Source organism: Argiope bruennichi, chromosome 3 (assembly GCF_947563725.1).
Source record: "Argiope bruennichi chromosome 3, qqArgBrue1.1, whole genome shotgun sequence".
NCBI lineage: Eukaryota > Metazoa > Arthropoda > Arachnida > Araneae > Araneidae > Argiope > Argiope bruennichi.
Window position 1 is genome coordinate 39,652,649 of NC_079153.1, and position 21,197 is coordinate 39,673,845.

Genomic DNA, 21,197 nt, shown 5'->3' on the forward strand with positions numbered 1-21,197 from the left:
TGGGATTTGACTTCATTACAAACGCCTCCTTTGATAAGGAAATCATTAATACAAAATTATAATAAGAGACTTATAAGAAAAATATAAACAGTAATCACGGTAAATGAAGTTTATTTTCAAAAACGACTAGTTACCTATGAAAATGTACAGATTTGTAAACTTGTGATTGTTAATATTTAGTATTTGATTTCAATGGAGCTTATTTCAGTAATCGTTTTTAATTGCATCCTTTACGCAATAACTTTTACTGCCCTTTGTCGGTGGCGACTATTAAAATATCTGCTGTGATATTTCGCAAAATTTAGCTGCCTTTAAGATTTACGATTCATTTTAAAATTATATTGTAGTTTTCTTAAATCTTGATTTCGTAAAAAAATTCCTCGCTTAGTAAATTCGAGTTTACCATCCCTGAAATATAACACAAAACGTTTATATCAATAAAAAGTAATTATTTTCGTAGTTAATAATCATTTAATTCGTTTTAATATTTTCAGTTTTAAATCCATTAGAGTCAAATTAGTATGGTGTAAAAATTTGAGTGTAGGAATATCAACTATATTCTGCTCCTCTTCTGATTTCGGTACTTCTTACTCTTTTAAATAATATTCATATGTTTTTTTTAAATCATTTGAAATTCAATAGAATTAAAGTTATAATTTTAAAATAATATTAAAATTTTTTTCAGTCATTTTTTTAATTCATTAATATTTTTTTTTTTAATTTCTTCTGTCAGTTTGTCCATATATTCATGTGACTAATATGATAATTAAAAAATGCAAAATGACACGCATTGATACTTTTACGCAAAAATGCATTAAAAAGATGCATATTTCATTACGAACTAAATTCATTTAAAGGGAGGGGGGGTTAAATGGCTGGTCTGCACATTTGCACGTGAAAACTCAACTTTAGTTAAGTTATATTGTCCCATTTATTAAGGCAACACTAGGCCTATTTTGGGACTAACATCATAATTTTGAATCGCGGTCAGATGGCGAGGACGAAATCTTAGATGGCACCCCTTTCTAAACTTCCACATCACACCAACGCGAAGGCGTTTGGCCCCGATGGATTTAACGTGCACCAGACCCGCTTGCACGATGGTTCTTCGGTGGAATTGCGTATCGAACCTGATTCCGAAGCCGAGACCACCAGGCCACCGCGACCCCACATGAAAATTCAAAAATGCAAAAATCCAGGTAGATGGAATTTGGCATATGATTTCATTATCAGAAATGTAGATGCATATTATATTTCGAACTAAATTCATTTGAAGGGGGGTTGGATATCAAATTGCTGGTCTGTACATTTAATTGTTTGTGCATACGAAAACTGGAAAACTGAAAGATTGTTTTAATGAAATTTCCTGACTATCTAGTAAGCAAAATTGTTGTTTATTTTTAAATTAGGGTCCAAACAATTAAAAATAACAAAAAAAAATCCAAAATTCATATTTGGCTTTCTTTTCGTGTAATACGAAATAGAAAATGCGGTTGTTTGTTTTATTACAGTTACAGTGGAATTCACGAAAGTGTGAAGGGGAACTCCAGCTTATGAATATTGCTAAGACCTGCGAGGGGTTGTCGCCTCCTTTCCCAAACCCCACATTAAGTTTAGGAAACACATACTTTTACCAAGAGAAGTGCTATATTATCTACAAGGAATAACACGGGAGAACTCTCTCATCGACTTAATATGAAATCTACGGAAATTATAATTTAATAAATAAATGACCACAAAATCGGGCATTAAATCAGCAAAATGTTAATCTCATACACAAGTTTTTATTTATTTTTTATTTTTTGACAAAGTTATACTTAGTGGAAGGGATCTTTGAGACAAAGCACACATTCAATTAAATTGAGGAAGCGGTTGAAATAGCTATACTTAGTTGCTTATCAGGAAAATTTAAGCCGGATGAAAATATTGTATTTTGCAATACTCTAAGAATTGTTTATCAGACTGTATAGGCTCAATAAATAACGCGTCAACCGACAGGAAACCTTCATTTTGAAATGACTTTCCTTAAGCATTCTCAAATGTAAAAAAGGTCTTGTAACGCTTTTGTCTAAATTAGTAAGTGCAGTTGTGCGTTTTACATTTTAGTTTTCCTTGAAAAATTAAAAACAATCTTATTGTAATAAATAGCGATTGAATAAGCTGAGTTAAACATATTTTTATGCGTGATTTTTTTTTTCTAAACAACAATCTTTCTAACGAGAGTCGTTTAAAAAGGAAGATCCAGCAAAGTTAAAGAAGCTTGTGAAGTAACATACTGAAAGGTTAAATGGATAGTTTTTCTTTTTTCAAGTGATTTAAATGAAATTTTGAGACATGAAAAACATATAAATGAAAATGTAAGCTGCGGAAATTTGTAAAAATTGAGCCTTAAAATACAAAACCGCGACTTTTAAGAAATCAAAATCGGATATTTTCAATTCCATGTATTAAAAATAATAATTTGGCGTATTGTATTATAGAGAAGGACAACTCTAATCCTTCCTGCTTTTAAGCATACTGATTGGTTTGTCCTTTATTGCTCCGTCAGGAACAGGCATGACCTTGCTTTTCGATCGATTTTGCCGATAATTTTGTTGAAACGTAAACTGCATTTCTGCATTTTAGCCAGTCACCCTGTTACCACAGAACTAAGCCATATAAACAGAGATTATCGAGACGGGCTGTTATGCTTATTGACTATTCAAATTTTAGTATAAGACAACAACGACCAACAAAAGTTTCTGCCTTATAGGATAAAGCAGCTGTTAACGATGACTTAATATAACAATTGTTTCTTATAGGAGTTTAGTTTAGTTATATTAACGTCCCGTTGTAAAGCAACACTAGGGCTATTTTGGGACGGACCTCGTCATTTTGAACCGCGGTCAGATGACGAGGACGACACCTGAGCTGGCACTCCCCTCTCCACAACAGCGGGAGGACGTTTGGCATAACGGATTTAACGTGCAACAGACCCCTTTACACGACGATTCTTCGGTGGAATCGAGTCTCGAACATGAAACCCTACGGCTCACAAGCCGAGACCTTACCACCAGGCCACCGCGGTCTTGTGTTTCTTATAGGAAGACTACCTATTGCAATGGCTCTCCTAACACTGGGTAAATTACGGTAGTCTCTAGAATCCAAAACCATCCACACAATGTTTTGAGCATTAACGTGCGCATTTTGTGTCTAAATCGGGATTGCTCTACAACTTTTTAACTGAGTTCTTTCTCGTACTTTTCACTGTTTACGAGAGCGGACCGCTCATTCCAAAAATTTGCTGACAGATGGCAATGCAAGTTGCCTCATCAAATACTGCTTGGCCATTTTACTATATCCAGACACCAAATTTATAGCTTAAGCTGTCATCATTTAGAAGTTAAGGGGGAAGAGGTGGAACAAATATAAGTAGGAATCCTGTATATAACGCTTTGCTCATATCATATTGAGAAAACAATTTTGAATGGATTTTAACTAGTTTGGGATACGTTATAAAGGGATTTAAAATTCTTGGGTGACTTCGTAGATTGGTCATAAAGCTCAAAAGGGGTAGAATTGGTGGAAGATTAAAATATTCATTTCCTGTAACTTCTTTATGATTTAAAGGTTAAAAAAATATCAAATTGAATGAATAAATATCTCATTCAGATAGACAAATGCTTTTCTATTGCTGCGATTGCTTAGAAGTTAAAGCTGAAAGGTAACTTTCAATCCCTGACTTCTGATATTTTTAACATGATTTGTAATAACACATTTAAATAAATGAAAAAACTCTACTTCTACTTTCTTTTCTTAATTCAAAGTCGTTTTTTAAATGCCCATGGACTAAAGTTTAATAACTTGATGAAAACTAATTAAATAAAAATAAAAGAACAAATATTTGTTTGGCAATATTACAAATATTTTTTTCGCAATATAATTTTGTGTCTACAAGTGTAGTTTTGTGTATATTTGTTTCATTCGGTTAGGAAAAAAGCATCTAAAATACACATTCAGTTTTGGATACTATTATACGTATGCCGGAATTAACCACCAAAATACACGCCAAGGATCACACGATAGATTCAGTGAAAATGTTGAATTTACCCCAAAGCCAAACAAGGCATTCTCTGGGTTAGCTCTTTTATTAGAGAGTATGCGAGAAAGTTTAGGGGAGACCCCCCTACCTCTGGTTTTGAGTAAGGATTGGGATTCATTTAAATAATAAGGAATCTATCTCTGAATTATAATGTGCCGACATCATTTTTGTTTTTGCTTAGTATTCGGACATATTCAGTTCCTACTATTAGTTCACACTCTCCTTATATACAGGGTGTCCCAAAAAATGTATACACATTTTAGCAACTTATAACTAATTTATTTCTTCTTTCTTTACATACTGAACCCATTGAACCGAATGATGGCAGACAGACTTAAATTTGAAGAAAGAAAATTTATTCTAAAATGCTACTGGAAGTATGAAAATGCAGTAGAAGTGCAAAGACAATTTAAGAGGGAGTTTAACAAAGAACCACCTACACGAGTTACCATCACTCGAATTAGAGATAAGTTTGAAGCTGATGGAACTGTTCAGGACGTTCATAAACCTGCAACAGTTGTTCAATTGAGGGAAAACATTGAACATGAATGTACGAATATCCCAAGGGAATTGTTCCATCATGTGTGCTATTCCATCGCTTCGCGTTGTCAGCAGTGTCTGGAGCAGAACGGACATCAGTTTGAGAACATGCGATAACAAGAGAATAGAATGATATTTGTAGAATCTTTTACATGTTGAAAGTTATTCGAATTATAATAAACCCCAAATTTACAATTATTTAAAGTGTGTATACATTTTTTTGGGACACCCTGTATATTTATTTATATATCTTGTTCAAATTTTCAATCGTTAATAAAATATTTTATTCATCCACTGAAGTTCAAATACATTTTTTTTAAACTTGCAGTGGACGACACTTGATGTTAATACAGTTTTTTTTCAAATATTAATTCATTGATTAAATTTAATTAATTCCGTCGCCCATTTTCATCAAACCCGATATTATCGCCAAAAGGCAGCTTTTCGCCAATAACCACAAATTATTTTCATTATGATGGCGCCAAAGGATTGGCGCATTTTCGCGAGCGTTGGCAGATCGACGGGATAATTCCAAAGTACTTTTCAAAGTAAATTGTAATTTATCAAGGAGTTTTTTTTTTTTTTTTTTTGGTTTTTGAAGTTTTAGAAATTTTATGGTTACAATACAATAACAATCAATAGGTTCTATTAAATAATGCCTTGAATTTAATCTGAAATCTTTTGATATTTAATAATTTTTTTGATAATTACTTAAAAAGTAACAAAAATAAAAAATTTCTTTGTTGACCTAAGTAGCAATTGAATTTTTTAAAAAAAATTATATTACTTGTTTTAGAGTAAATGGTTCGTGAAAGTTCCTTTTATTCAATTTAATATTTGCCTATTAACTACATAAAATACAAAATATTTGAGCAAGAAACGACTGTGATATAAATTAATTTCTTTAATCAGCAAGACATTTTAAATACAACAAAATGAAAATTTTCGTATTCCCATCTTCTAATATGCCGATATAACATGTTATTTTTTAAATCAGCCGAGAAACTCTCAGCAGAAAAGATAAATTTAAAAAAAAATCGTTTGCCAACCAGGAAAAAAAATCGTTTGTTGTCATGCGCATCGCAACCAGCTAAGAAAAACCCTGTATCAGCGGATGTTGATAATTTTTTTAAAACAATTCCTGTGGCCTTGACAATTCAAGGCTTCAACTAAGAAAAAAGCCATGCATGAATAAATCGCATAATGTTACTATTTGGGAACAAAATGTAGCGGTTTTATCTTGATTTCATGAACCAAACAATTCAGATAAATTTCAAATCAGAAAAACGAACTATTTATAAGCTATTTTTTTTATAATTTGCAAAAATTTTCTGAAGCCAGGAATTTATCGTACTGTTGATAATTAAAGTTTATTATTTACTACTGTAAGACTTTGAAAAAGAAACTATTAAAAAAAGGAGTAAAAAAATATCAGTAACGAAATGAAAATGAAATTCTTTTTAACAGAAGTGAAATCAAACTATATCTAATCTATTTTTCTAATATCTACTTATTTGACTGACAGCAGATCTAAACAATGCTAAAATGATTTGAGAGCACCCGGACCTAGAATCTAAAACATTACAGTGTGATAAAGTGTTAGGTTTGATCAATCTATTATATTAAAATTTTTTTATCATAATTATTACAAAAAATGTGCAAAGAAAAGCTATTCATATCTGTGTAATACTCGTGCAAAGTTGCTGAATCAATAAAAGGTGTTGTAAGACATAAAAATATTTTGAACAATTATCATATTTTTATACAGGGGAAATTACACAGACCTAAATTTCATATGTTTAAAGTTTTTTTTTAATATTAAAGAGATGTAAAAACATATTTTGTACAATAATATTCCCCAAAGTTGTTGAGCAAAAATGTTAAAATTTCGATTCATTTTTAGTTAAAAATCCAGTTTTTGAAAAATCTTTTCTTAATGTACACCTACTGCCCAAATTTAGTAGCTCTAGATTCAGCAATCTGCTATGCTACAAAAACTACAACAGCTTATACCATCATATCGACATTCATTAACAGAAGGAATTCTTTAGAATAATTCTTTTGGATTCATTAAAATATGAAAATATTATCAAAAAAGTTAAAAATTATGTAAAAATATGCATTATTTGAAATAAATAAACAGATTTTCAATGTTTTTTTAAAAAAAAAAAACAGCATTTGCTTAGTCTTAAATGTTAAAGAAGCAGTTTAGTAATGTTAAAAATCAAGATCTAAGTGTGTTTAGTTAAAAAAAAAATGATAATTCCTCTCGGCAAGCTGGAAGGCAAAGGTACAAAGGTCCTTTACATCTAAGTTACTATCTGGCAACATAAATTATTGATGTTAGAAACAGCCAAAACTAGGGCATGAAATTTCCTTTTCAGCCTTCACTACTAAAATATTGCAGTTATAGTTATAATTTTGAATTAGAAGTGATTTCATATAAAATCTATTTTCCTGGATATTTAAAACGCAAATTATGTATAATTTTTTTTTTTGTCTTTTGCAGTTTTTATTTTAAGGGTAAAAAGCCACCATCAGCGACTAAATGTTCGCCCGTTATTTATATTTAAAATAATTGACAAAATCAAAAAAAAAAAAATCAGCCGGCCAGTACCGAGTTAATTTAAATTATTTGATATCATATATGTATCATTATCATTGATATCATTTATTATATATGTATTAAGTTATTAAAAGTGGGGTGAGGCACACAGAGTAAGTACAGTGAAGTAATGTTTTTTCGATTTCTTCCGAAAATGGTGAGTGATACCTAAGAGGGTCAGATGACAATTAATGATGCATCCAGTCGTCACAAACTTTCACTGTGAAAAAAATCGAATCAGTGGATTTGCAAATTTTGTCTTGGTTTTTTTTCCTCTTAGAGAATGTAAGTAAAAGAGTTCTTTTTTTCGGTTTCTATCAAAAATGCAAGAAGGCATTTGACCTTTGATGATATATCTGCTTTCATACGAAAAAAAAGTTGACGAAATCGGACAAATGGTTGGAATCGAATGACCGATTTATTGGCTTCACTTATAGTTATAAATATTTCATTTATATATATTATTACAAGTTTATTTTAACACAGAAGTATACTTCAAGAAAATTCAAATTCCGCAATTTAAATAAAAGTTCTGGTTTGACAAGGATGTTGATTAGGATTTATTTAAATTTTTAAATTTTTTTTTTTAATTTAGCAATTTTGGTTTAATAAAAAAAATACCAAATCAAAGGATTGAAGCAGTATGGCGGTCTTTTGATTATAATGGTTATTAAGAAACGGTTTTCATTAATCAAAGGTAATCAATCATCTTAGCTCTCTTAATATTAAAAGCAAGTTTCTGCATACTTATTAGTATTCTCCAGGGATGATCGTTTATGTAGGTGCACGTGTATAATTTGGGACGTAAATGTGCATCTTGGATCAGCTTATTCAAAATGCTATTTATATGTATGAAATAATCAAGTGAATTAAGCGAATGCGAAATTATGGCAGGAAATGAAATTTCAAGCCATTTTCAGATGTTTAAAAATTTATCTTTTCAATGTCCCAGATTTGATTTTCATACAATTCTCCCGTTTCTAATAAATAAATACTTCGTACAAATATTCTCAGTTCCGGACAAAAATGCTCATAAAATTGATAGCTCTTCATTATTTCGGAATGATTTTGAAATCTCATTTTGTCATATGTATTTTCTAGAAACATGAATTGTAAGGCCTGTAACAAAGCTCGGGATAAACTTTTTGAAAAATGTTCGAAAATAGTTATATTTTTTTAATATTTCCATAAAAGAGATTGAAAAAACATCTATGGAACCAAAATATACCAGTTAAATGGCAATTTTTTTTAATTGGACGAAAGGACTTTTATTTGGCTAAAAGTAAGTAAAAGCAAAAATCATCTAGTTTAAATGTTTATCAAAGGATCTGCTTAAAATTTTGCAAATAGCTTAAGAAATATATATTAACTAGTTCCTGAACTAAAACTAAGCTGCATTTCTATCCTTTCTTTAAATATTGAGTTTCGATTGATAAATAACACGGAATTTTCAATTTTTATTTCACATTGTGAAGCGCTGAAACAAGTATAAAATAATTCCAACTGAATACATTATTTATACTTTAGTTCAAAACTAGTGAATATATTGAGAAATTATTATACCAAATTTGAACAAAAAATATGCATTAGATTTTAATTTATGGGATTTTTCGTATGAAAATTCCATCAAAGATTAGAATTTGAGAAAACGGCATCTAAAGATGGAAAATAGCCTTAAAACGTACGTAAATGTAAACATAAAAATCAGTGTAGCTTCTGAAATATTAGAAACAAAATTCCAACGGTTTTATAAAGAAACTTGTTCAAACATTAAGAATATTAAATTAAAAAAATCATAATTTCGCTAAAAATCAACTTTTTAACGTAGTCCCTACCTTCAGCGATGTATAGTTATTGATGTTTATTTTTTTCTAAGAATTACAATGACATCCTTTCCTACCAAATTTTGAAAATTCATTTATCAGACAAAAAAACTAAAGCTTCAGCGACAAAACAACTAAAAAAACAGTTAACTATTATGATGAAAGAATAAAAATGGAACTTTCGTTTCAATTAGATTAGTTTCAGATAAAAAGAATTTTTTTTAAAGAAACAGTTTTAAAATCTATGCGACATCATAGTCACAGGCGAATGATAAATCCAGTGTCTCACTCTAGTCTAGTCAAATTCTGTTGAAGCATGGAGAAAAAATGCTTATTATAAGCAATTTGCTATTTTAATGCTTATAGTCGTTGAGTTGCTATTCAAAACAGATTTCAACTTTTTGATATCACGTTTGATAAAAAAGAAAGGAAAAGTTGGAATTGATTTTTTTTTTTTTTTTTTTTTTTTTTTTTACATTTTGATAACTAAAAGCCTTGTCTAATCAAATTGTGCTTAAGCTTGGAAAAAAAAAATGCTTGGTATAAGCAATTTGCTATTTTATTGCTTATAGTCGTTGGGTTGACTATTCAAAATACATCTCAACTTTTTGATATCACGTTTGATAAGAAAAAAAGAAAAAGTTGGAATTAATTTTTTTTTAAACATTTTGATAAATAAAAGCTTATAAATCTAACACGAAAAATTTAAACTAAAAAATCTGAGTTATATAAAAAGACTGTAAAATGAGTGTTGACGATATTAAATTTGAAAAAATTTAACCCTTTACATTCGTAAAAGTAATTAAATGCATGATTATTAACAGAATATAAAAGAGCATTTCATTGTTAAGAGGTATAAAATACAAGGTGTAATTTAATTTTTTTAAAACCTCACCTTATCTTTTTCTTAAATATATATATATATATAGAATTTCTTTACACGTGCTGATTTAAGTAAGAGGAGTATAGGTATATTTTAAAAGAATTCGCTTAGCTTGACAAATTCTTATCCCTTCACTCGGAGCATGTGAAAGTGCAAACCAAAGTAGTTTTACAGAGCTCGTGTAGCATTAATTAAATAAAAAAGGTGGAATTGGATCAGGAAATAAGAGAACATATTAGAATTAAGTTAATGTGGGTTAAATTAAAATTAAATTAAGAAATTAATTAAGATTTAGAGATATTATTACATATATATATATATATATATATATATATATATATATATATATATATATATATATATATATATATATATATATATATATATATATATATATATATATATATATATATATATATATATATATATATATATATATATATATATGTTCGGTCAAATTTCAATTGGTGATCATGAGTCATCTCTCGAGTGCAAAGAGTAAATTTCTTAATTTAAAAATTTAATGAAATTTAATGAATTATTTTCTTTCTTCTTATTTAAGAAAATTATGTGACTCTTACTTTACTATATAGCGACTGACATATAAAAGCATTGAATAGCGTTCGCTATTATAATAGTTCGTGGCTTGAGCCATTATAAGATATATTTAGGCATAATATTTAAGACTAAACACTAACTTCAAATTCATTGATTTTCACTTTTTTTTTTTCGTCTCAAAATCGACTATTATAATGCAATCTAAAATCGTCTGAAGAAACTTAAGATTAAGATTTCTTTTCGCTCCGATAATAATAATATTAATAAAAGATTTCTTAAAAAATAAAACAAAAATGTACAAAATAAGTTGTTTTTTTTCGCTTCGCAAATTCGGATGGATAGAAACGCATTTATATTCATTTTTTGATAGGTTTTTTTTCAACAATTGAAAACAATGCAACTTTTTGAAAAATAATACAGGTATTGATATCAGATTTTTACCAGCTATTTTCTTCAGTGCAGTCCTAACTTACCTGGAACTACAAAAAGTTTGTTACAATGAAAAAAGGATTCAAAAAACCTTTTTTTTCTTAACTATTTTTAATTTTATTTAATTTAACTCTTTCTTTCAAATCAATATTTTTTTTATTTATACTTTAAAAACTATAGTTTTACCTTTACCTTCCCCCGCTCCTTATTCTTTCCGATATCAGGCAAAGAAATGTAGAAGTCTATTTCGAATAGCCAACCATCGACTTAAAGAAATAAAATTTCTATTATGCATTTTTTCCGCATTTTGTTAAATTAAGTGAAAATTCGAATTGTAAGCTTTCAATTTGCTATACTTTCACTGAAAATTGCAAGCAGCAAATAAAAGATGTTCAACAGAACTAAATTGGCATGACTAAATTGTATTTGGCGTGTATCAAATCAGCCAAATGAATATGATTTGATTCCATTATACACATTTTTTGCTATATATTTAAATTATTTTTATAATTAAATAATTCTCCGGAATGATAAAATTTATGGGTTTTTTTACTAAATAAATATAAATAATTAATACAGAAATAAATTAAATAATTCAAATAGAAATAAATTAGAACAGAAATAAATTAATATATGCGGAGCAAGAAATAAAACAAATAAATTTTCTTTGACACATCTTTTTAATTTCCTATATCTTAAGCAATTCTTCAAAAATATTGAAGTATAGAATTAAATTGAGCATTTCAGGTTGATTATAAATGAATATTTCAACTTTGCAAATATGTTAACCCATTCACTGCCAGATAAGTTTACAGACGCTTAATTTTACAGCAGTTTCCTACTGGATATCTCGTAAATGGCAGTGAATGAATTAAAAATACAGAAGTACAACTTTATTGTTCTTCGGAAGTCAAAACTAACAACTGAAAATTTAAATTCCACACAGTTATAAGTATTCAGTGTGGCCTCTTCAGAAATGTGAAGGATATCGAAGCGGTACGATAACATCCCACAATTTTTTCTGCATGCTTGGTGTGAAGCTTTGAAAGGGCACATATTTATTTCATGGGCACATTATTTTTTTAGTGGGATATATCAAAGAACAGGTGTTTGTTTCAAGGCTACCAATTTAACGAACTTAAAACAAGCTTATATGCAGGGTCTCAAAGCATTAAATCAAAGATTTTGGAAAAGTATACCATCACCAAGTATAGCTTCAAATTATCGTTTTTGGAGGGGCTTACAATTCACCTTTATAACTGTGTTGAATTTAAACTTTCAACTGTTATTTGTAATTTCTGACAAACAACAAGGTTGAATTTTGCTTTATTTGAATAGCCCTGCAAAGTACTGCCAGACTCTCCTTAATCATTTATTCTATTTATTGTCTTTTTTTTTTCCTTTTTAACAATAAAATTTTTTTTCTAAAATATGTTAATATAATAAATAGCTTTGGATACAAAAAGCATGCTTTACACATAAAAGAAATTATAGTTTTTTTTTCAAAGTTTTGCTTTTTTTTTCTAGATATGGTCTCTTGGGACCTAGCGGCTGTGGAAAAACAACCCTGCTGAGATGCATTGTAGGAAGGCACCAACCGAGCAGTGGTACCATTAAAATCTTCGGTAAATCTCCAGGTCATGATGACTGCACGGTTCCAGGGCCCGGTGTTGGATTTATGCCTCAGGTAAGGTATTAAAAAATTAAATTAAAATCTTAATAACTGCGGCATTTAATAAATAAAAGAGAGCTTTGTCGCCTAAACTCTGTGCAATATATTATTATTTTCATCTCGTTTAACATAAATTTATGCCATCTGACACCATTTCTTAAACTGCAGATTATTATTCTTCAGTGATATAACAGAATGGTGTGGCGAACTATTTGGCATTGTTACAAATATCAAAAATAACATCTAGATCAGTGTAAATACTATCCTTATGCACATCTCCGAAAATTATTGTCGCGAATTGTTTATCTACAGAATTTGGCAACATTTTCAACAATGGATCATTATTTCTCTTGCCAAAGATGTACAAACAAATACGGTACCGCCAAATCGGCTAATAAATTATAGCAAATATTAGTATCCCTATGAGAGATTTAAAAAAAAAAAACATAACTTTGCTCTGCCTCTCAAAATGGCAGAAGCAATGGAATTCTGTTAACAAGAAAAAAATTTCGTAGTCTTGAATCTTGGCCATGTCTTCCAAATAGAAAAGCAGACACTATCTTAACCCGTTTGCGCGTAAGTCACACTAGATTGTCCTTGACAATCTAGTGTGACTCGCCATCGATTTTTTAGAGAAGCAAGTAATGTGGTCGCAATGCAATCGCATCATGTTTGTTTACCATAATCTCAGTGAATGTCCAAATTTTAGTATTCAACGTTTATATCATTTTAGCAACTCCGTATTATCTCTTTTGCATGATAAAATACCACATGCTCATGTTTTTGGGTTTCTTTTTAAATCAATTGGTTTTTATCCCCATATTTAAATATTCTTCCTCTTTTTCAAAGGTTTTTACGTTGCTTTTTATAGCTGAAATTTTATATTTTAATCCATAAAAAAATACAGTTTGGTGCAGTATAATCAACACCATGGCTCTTGTGCCAATAAAACCCAACAAATCCAAATACAAACAAACGAATATGATTGAGTTTGAATTTTACTTCTGATGGATTAAAAATGAATCTAAGACATGGTGATAAATATTATCTAAAAGGAGGGGGGGGAACGAATTCAACATGCAAACAAATCAACTGAAGAAAATTTTTTAAGAATTTCAGAAAAAGGGAGAAAAAAACTTACATAAATTACTTAAGATACTTACATAAATGTATTTTCGGAGAGGTATTGTGAACATAAATATAACTCTAACGACATAATTCAGTATGCGCTTTACTTGTGCCCATGTTAATTATTGTATGTTGACTCAATGTTTTATAGAATTCTGAGAGGCATCGATGTATCGACTTTTTATATTGCTGCAAGCATGCTCATAAATTTTTGTAATTATTATGAGCATTTTTTTTATATTTTTGTAACATTATTAATTTGTTTCATTTATCTGTTCAATTTGTTTTCATAATGCATTCATTATATAAAAATACCCCCTTTTTCAGGGTCAATAAATTATATTTTTTATTGATTTAGGCAAAAGCATAAAAAGGAAATAAACTAAGAATTTTTATTATTCTATGAAATTGTAATTATTTATGATATTTCTGTTAAGATTTCACTCCAGGAATTCTTTATGAATCAAAATAATTTCTCTTTAAGATTTTCTTTATACCTCTTGAAACTCCTATTTCTTATTTTTTCTTTGCACTTTCATAATTTTATTTGTCAGTTTCATTTAACTACTGAATTTGTTTTTTAATTGCAATATTGATTGCAATATCTTTTTTATAAACTAATAATTTTTATCCTTAGCAGATTTCAGTTAAAGCATTAGAGATAAAGCAATTAAACTGAGTCATAATTGTTTGTATTAAGGAGCGTATTTTCCTCATTGTAATAAGCGAAGTAAATGGAATTTGTGAGTAAAATCTGGTGGTTGGTGAATGGCAGGGCGTAAATTCTGGCGTATCCATTTTAAAGATATTTTATTAAAATTTTTAATAATTAACTTAATTCTCTTTATTGGAAATAAGTTGGAAATTAAATTGATTTTATCTTCATAAGTAGAAATATATTTAAAGTCTCAAAAAGATTTTTGCAAGTATCTGCTGATAATGAGTCTCAAATAGAAGAAAAAAATTAGTCTGTAGAAAAACAGTCTAACAAACTAAAGAGGGTTTTCAAAGAAAAAAAACAGTGATTTTTGAGAGGAAATCTTCATAATTGAGGAAGAAAATAAACATTGTTATATAACATCCACATGAGGAAAATTGGGAGTTAAAAAAAAAGTTAACGAAGTCATAAAAGTCAAACAAATTCGCTTTATATCATGATAAATTTGACGCAAATATATTTACTCAGAAAAATGCAACTTCTAAAACAAAATAAAATGATCATATATTTATCACTTAAAAAGATAAAACTCGCAGAAAGTGGCGATTAGTTTATCGATAATATTCTTTGTCATTCTTCCTGAAGACGTTTGCCAAAATAATTTTCGAATAGCATTTTTTTTTTGGTATAACGTAACTTTTTCAAAACTTTCTTCTGGTTTCCTTAACATTTGCTTAAAAAATTATAATTAAACAATAATTGCAAAATAATTTATTCGTAGAATCTAAATTAAACTCAGAATAAAAACCAGCGTTCTTCTTTCGACTTTTCTGTATATTTACACAATGTAGCATGTTTTGTGTTTCGTTATCTATTGAAGAAAATTGTGTATACTATTACGAAAATTTCCCGGTGATTGTTGAAGAAAAAAATTCAACAATCTGAGTAATGGAACGCGAAGCGTAATTAACAAAAACACAGCTAAGGTGTATTAAATTCATCATATAAGCGGCTAGAAATATACAGGGTTAGCAAGAAATAAGTTCCCCACTTCAGAAGGCTTCAAAATGCGTTCTTTTTGTCCAAATAAGATAAAATTTGAACTACAGATTATTCAGATGATGCGCTTTACATTTATTAATATAACAAAAATTTAGCACAAAAATTCACCAATAGATGGCGTGAAATACAATTGGCATTTATTTGCATATATTGAAAATAACATAATTTGCGTTACAACGCACGTCTATTACCATTTTTCTTTGAATAACAACTGGCAGATTCTGCACGAACATTAGTTTCTTCTCTGTTCGTCATGCCTACGTTGCAAGAAAAAGCGCTATTGTGAAATTGCTCTATCAGAACCAACAAAACTCCGTTGCAGCTCTAAAGGAATTTCGTCGTATGAAGCAGATACGAAGAGGTCCAATGTCACCAGGTTCCTTACGCAAGATGATGCAGAAATTTGAAAAACCGGGCAACTTGGCATTCTTCCAGGTAGAGGACGAAAAAAAAAATCCCGTCTTCAAGCATCGAAAATGTTGCGACAGCGCTCGTTGAAGTCAGCAATCAGTCGCTGCATAACAGTGTGAATTTGCCATTTGTTTCCCGTCTTCTAGATATGCCGTATTCAACTATACGAAAAATCGAACGGCAGATTTTGCATTTTTGTCCTTACAAAATCAAGTCTGTGCACCTGTTGCAGAACGGAGACTTAGAGGTCCGTAAAACTTTTGCACTTCAGCTCCTTGCGCGAATGATGGTTAGCACAACTTGCAAAGGGAACATTCTGTGGAGTGATGAGGCCCACTTTTGCCTCAATGGGCAAGTTAACACCCACAACTATCGAATTTTGACAGAGGAAAACCCCACGTTATCCAGGAACAACCCTTGCATCCTGAAAAAGTGATAGTATAATGTGGTTTTACAGCTACCTTTATCATTGGACCGTATTTCTTTGAAGAGATAACTTTAAATGCAATCCAAACCTGTTCCGTCACAGGACAACGGTACCATAATATGCTGAGGGATTTTAAGATCCCAACTCTTCTACAGCGTGAATGCCTTCAAGACATTATTTTCATGCAGGGTGGGGCACCAACACAAAGTGATTGTCGTGTAAAACGATTGCTAATACAGCATTTCACAGAAGCAGGAGTTTTCAGCCGTCATTTCCCAATAGCATGGCCTCCTCGCTCGCCGGACATCACCCCTTGAGACTTTTGGTTGTGGGGTTATTTGAAGGACAATATCTACCGTCAAACATCATCTCTATCAGATCTGAAGAACAACACTCGGAACCATATTCTTAATATTCCGACACTCACTCCGTTCATCTATAGAAAATATAGTTCACCGATTAGAGCACATTGTTGGAAATGAAGGAGGACATATTGAGCAATTTTAATTTTGCTTTATTTAACAATTATAAACCATATTAAATGGTTTTATGTGTATTTACAACAACCCTAATTTTTGTACTATTTTTTTTATTTAATAAATGTAAAGCGCATCATTTCAATAATCCGTAGTTTAAATTCTATCTCATTTGGATCAATAGAACGCATTTTAGAGCCCTCTAAAGTGGGTAACTTATTTCTTGCTAAGCCTGTATATAAGCGGCCTTATTGTGTTATAGATATCTATAATAGTGCTCAATATCCATAGTTTCTAGCTCTCTTAGCAATTAGCACATGAAGAAGAGAAATTATTCCTTTTGTGAAACCTCTCTGGTTATAAAAATCTCTTATCGTGATGTCACATGGAATTCTTAAGAAAGATTTTGGATCTTGGTTTCAAACAGAAATACACCCATATGTCTTGAAATTCCCAAACCTTTATTTCTGTCAAATTCGAAGGCAAAGTTGGGGTATTGTAATGGCATCCATTTTATATTGATTAAAAATTTCTCTAGATCTCTCTTTTCAAGAATAAGGTTAACTTGATAAAGAACACGTTAAAAATCAACAATATATTTTTGACATTTTCCCTTTGACCAAATGAATAAAATCTACAATTTTTAGCGGCAAGAGCCACTTACAAAATTTCATTTCGCTAAATATTAGCGGGTTTTAATTAATACCTTTATGCATAAATACATTGAACGATAAAAAATCATCCTTTTGACTCATTTGATCTAAAATTTAATGAAAATCTAAAACTATGTGCTGAAATTCAATCACCTAGTTATTTTCATTATTGAATTATGATGCACAATTTAACATGGATGTACAAACATATTGACTTCCTATTGACGGATTTCATCTAAATTAACACAATAATTTGTGATTCTAATATAAAAGCTACCAAATTTCATAAATCCATCAGGTTGTATTTTTGAGTTACCGGATTTTTCTTTCTCATAGTGATCTAAAATGAGGGGACACATTAAATTTTCGTGGCTAATTAGAACTTAGTTGTTCCTTTGATGATTATGATGCTTTTTCTTTGTATATTTCATACACAAGAAAATGATAAAGAAATTCCCAAATTTTAATACTGTTTTATAATTTGTTTTACTTTGTTAGACAATTAAAGTCTATTAAAAAATTTCTTATCCAAATCGACTTAGAAGCATTATTTCATATGCTTGCTGATTTTTTTAAGGAATAATTATATAAATAAATTTGAAAGTTGTTTTGTTTTGTTTTTTCCACAGAGAACGTTAAAGAAATAGTACTTTTGAGATTTTACTCAAAATTCTGGGGCCGATGGGAGACATGCAGTCATTGATGGCATATCGAGAGATCTTCAGCTTTAAAATGAAATAAAAATTGACGAAATCGGATCAATGTTTGGGAGTGGGAAACTGATTCTTAGCTTTACTTTATTACTTAAATTTTTAGATGAATTGAGGGGAAATTTATAGAATTAATTTTGTCAGAAGTTCGAAAATTTGCATTTTAAAAAGAAATTTCAAACTATTAAAAGTCCAAATGCGGTTAACTGAGCAAACAAACGAAATGGGGATAACTGACTAATGCCTAAATAAAGAGGATTTTTTAATTTGTCCAGTTGGGATTTTGTACGCATTAGCAATAAGTTGAAATCATTTAGTTAGTTTAATTTTCCACTTTTGTGAGCATTCAACGAATGGATTTATGGATGAATTTTCTCAGTTACGATAATTTACATATTTAGTGTTCTAGATTAAATATCATTTCATTCCTGAAATAAAAAAAGCAACATAATGACAATTGATATACCACAATATGATAATGATGATATGCTTAATACTATCTGTAAATTGCTTCAAGCTACATGCGTTATTCTAAAATTGTTCAAACTGCTCTTTAAAGATATCACTGAATCTGTAACCAGCAAATTTCGCGTATTGCTATCTTAGGTATTAGATGCTATTACTAATAAAGGATTTTTAACAGTCTTTATTAAATTTTTAATTAAAATAAAAGCGAAATTTTTGCATTTTCCTCATCACTTTGATGTTTATTAATGAAAAAAAAATTTTTTTATCACTTTAAAATGTAAAAATAAAATGAGCTGTTCAGTAATAACAATTTTATTTTCATAAAGTTTTTCTCTAACTTTAACAAAATATTTCATTTAATTTTGTGTATGATTTATAATAATACCTTCCATTGTTTCATTTAGTGGATTTATATTATGTTTTGCGATGACATTGAATCGAATTTTTCACCGCATTATCGTTGTTATAATTAAGAGTAGTTTTTAAGAGATTTATCATGCCTTAAATATTATCTTATTTCGAATAACAGATTTTTGGAACCTTACCCACCCACACTTAATTTGTTTTGGTTAAAATGATGATGAGAACGGTTTATAAAAAATGATTTAACTATGAGTTAATTTTTCTTGATTGTAGAGCTCTCTAAATTTACATATGAAAATATGAGGAATCAAGGGAAATATTTATGAGATATTACAGCATCAATAATCTTAGAAGCGATGTTGCATTGAAAGCTCATTTCATTCAAATTTTTCTTTTCCTTGTTTAGTCGTTTTAAAATTCGAAAGACGTACACTTCAGGAAATTTTTGACATAAGGAGAAAATTTTCTTTACAAAGGACTCACGGATAATTTTCATTTACGTAGATCAAATACAAGAAAAATTGATGACACTTTTTCATCGAAAGAAAGGTCAGCACTGAATTTGCTCATTAATGTTAAACACGTAAATGGTATTCTTTTCGTGTAAAGGAAAGAGTTTGGATTTGTTCAAAGAAAAATATTAGAAAAGGCTTAGTATTATATGTGGGATGGATGGATGGATTGTGAGGTTTATTGGCGCAAAAGCCAAACCTGGCCATACTGCGCCAGACATACGGTCAAAATATTAAAGAACGTGTCTTTATGTAAATTTATGTAAAAATAGAAACTGATAGATAAAATTGCATGTCAATGTCTCTTAACATAGTGAACAAGATAAAAGAAAAGTGGTAGCATAATGAAATATTAAATAATATGATAAAAACCAATTGCTTTTAAAACTTAAAAAGATTTTTGTGGGGATATTCCCCCACAAGCAATTGCATGTCCACTGTTGAAGTATTAAAAAATCTTAAACGATGATCATTAAAATCTGGATAATCTACTAAAAGGTGAAGAACCGTTAAAATCATTTTGCATCTCGTGCGGAATTGTCCTCGATCGTCGAATATATGAGTAAGACGTGTGTGGCCAATGCGGAGTCTAGACAATTGTATTATACATATGTGGGAAAAGGGGCACATTGTAAACGATTTAACACTTGCTGCTTTCGGCGACTCACTGGTTCGCTGGGGATATTGATTTTATTTCATTTCAACTAATCTATTATAAAGGGTGCCCCAAAATTAACGCAAGATTTGAATTTGCCACCATTCATGGGCTAAAGTATTGGCGATCCAATTAAAAAAAAACTATTTGACAAATGATAGTTTAAGGTTAGTAAAAACGGAGCGTTACACGACAGAACAACGTGTTAACGTAAGATTTGAATTAAATAAAAAACACAGTTTTTTTTTTCTTCTTTAAATTGTTATATTTTTATTGAATCATAAAGTATACAGGATAGGGTTACGTTGAAATAACACATAGGACAAATGGCATCCACACCTTTGTTGGCACATACGTACTCTTTTGTCGAAATTTTTCTTGACCATTTTGCATAAATGTGACTCAGTTTCGTTGATACAACGCTGAATAATTCCCTCCTTCAATGCACGCGTGCTTCTTGGCTTATTGGTAATAGACCTTTCACTCAAATAACACCATAAAAAGAAATCCATTGGTGTTAAACCTCACGATCTAGGGGACCATTTCTCAAATTTTCGAACTGTGACAGCCAGACTTTCATTATTTTTTAAATATTGTTCAACAATCAAAACACGTCATTCTATCATGTAGAGTTCCATTTTTACTAACCCAAAACTGTCAGCTGTCAAATGGTTTTTTTTAATAGGGCACTATTAAATTGGCAAATTCAAATCTTGCATTAAATTTGGAACACCCTTTATACAACTTCAAGTCTATAATATCATCAAATTATCAGACAATAATGCGTATTATTTCAATTGTTATCTGTATGTTCTGTTACTTGTGTAATAAGTCTTTCTAAATTATAATCGTCCTGTAACATCATTGCATTATTAAAAGTGTAAATGTGCTCTTCATCCATCTTCTAAATTTCACGGTATTCTAAATTCTCTTTTTTTATTCATCTTATAAATTACTCAGATATTATATAGAATCCTGAGATGAGATTTTTATAAAATAGATATTGGTGAAATTACTAGAATTTATTTGGAGTCGATGATACATCTTGATCATCGAATTATAAAAACCATTGTGAGTAGTCTC

At 29.8% G+C, this 21,197-nt stretch overlaps 1 protein-coding gene across 1 annotated transcript in view; it reads left to right on the forward strand.

The window, feature by feature from the left end:
* The window catches only part of LOC129963082 (ABC transporter G family member 20-like), an 83,282-nt gene that overhangs the window by 15,886 nt on the left and 46,199 nt on the right, over positions 1-21,197 (forward strand). Inside the window, exon 2 of the mRNA XM_056077117.1 lies at positions 12,447-12,606. Coding sequence (XP_055933092.1) covers positions 12,447-12,606 — 160 coding nt within the window. The remainder of the gene's footprint in view (positions 1-12,446; positions 12,607-21,197) is intronic.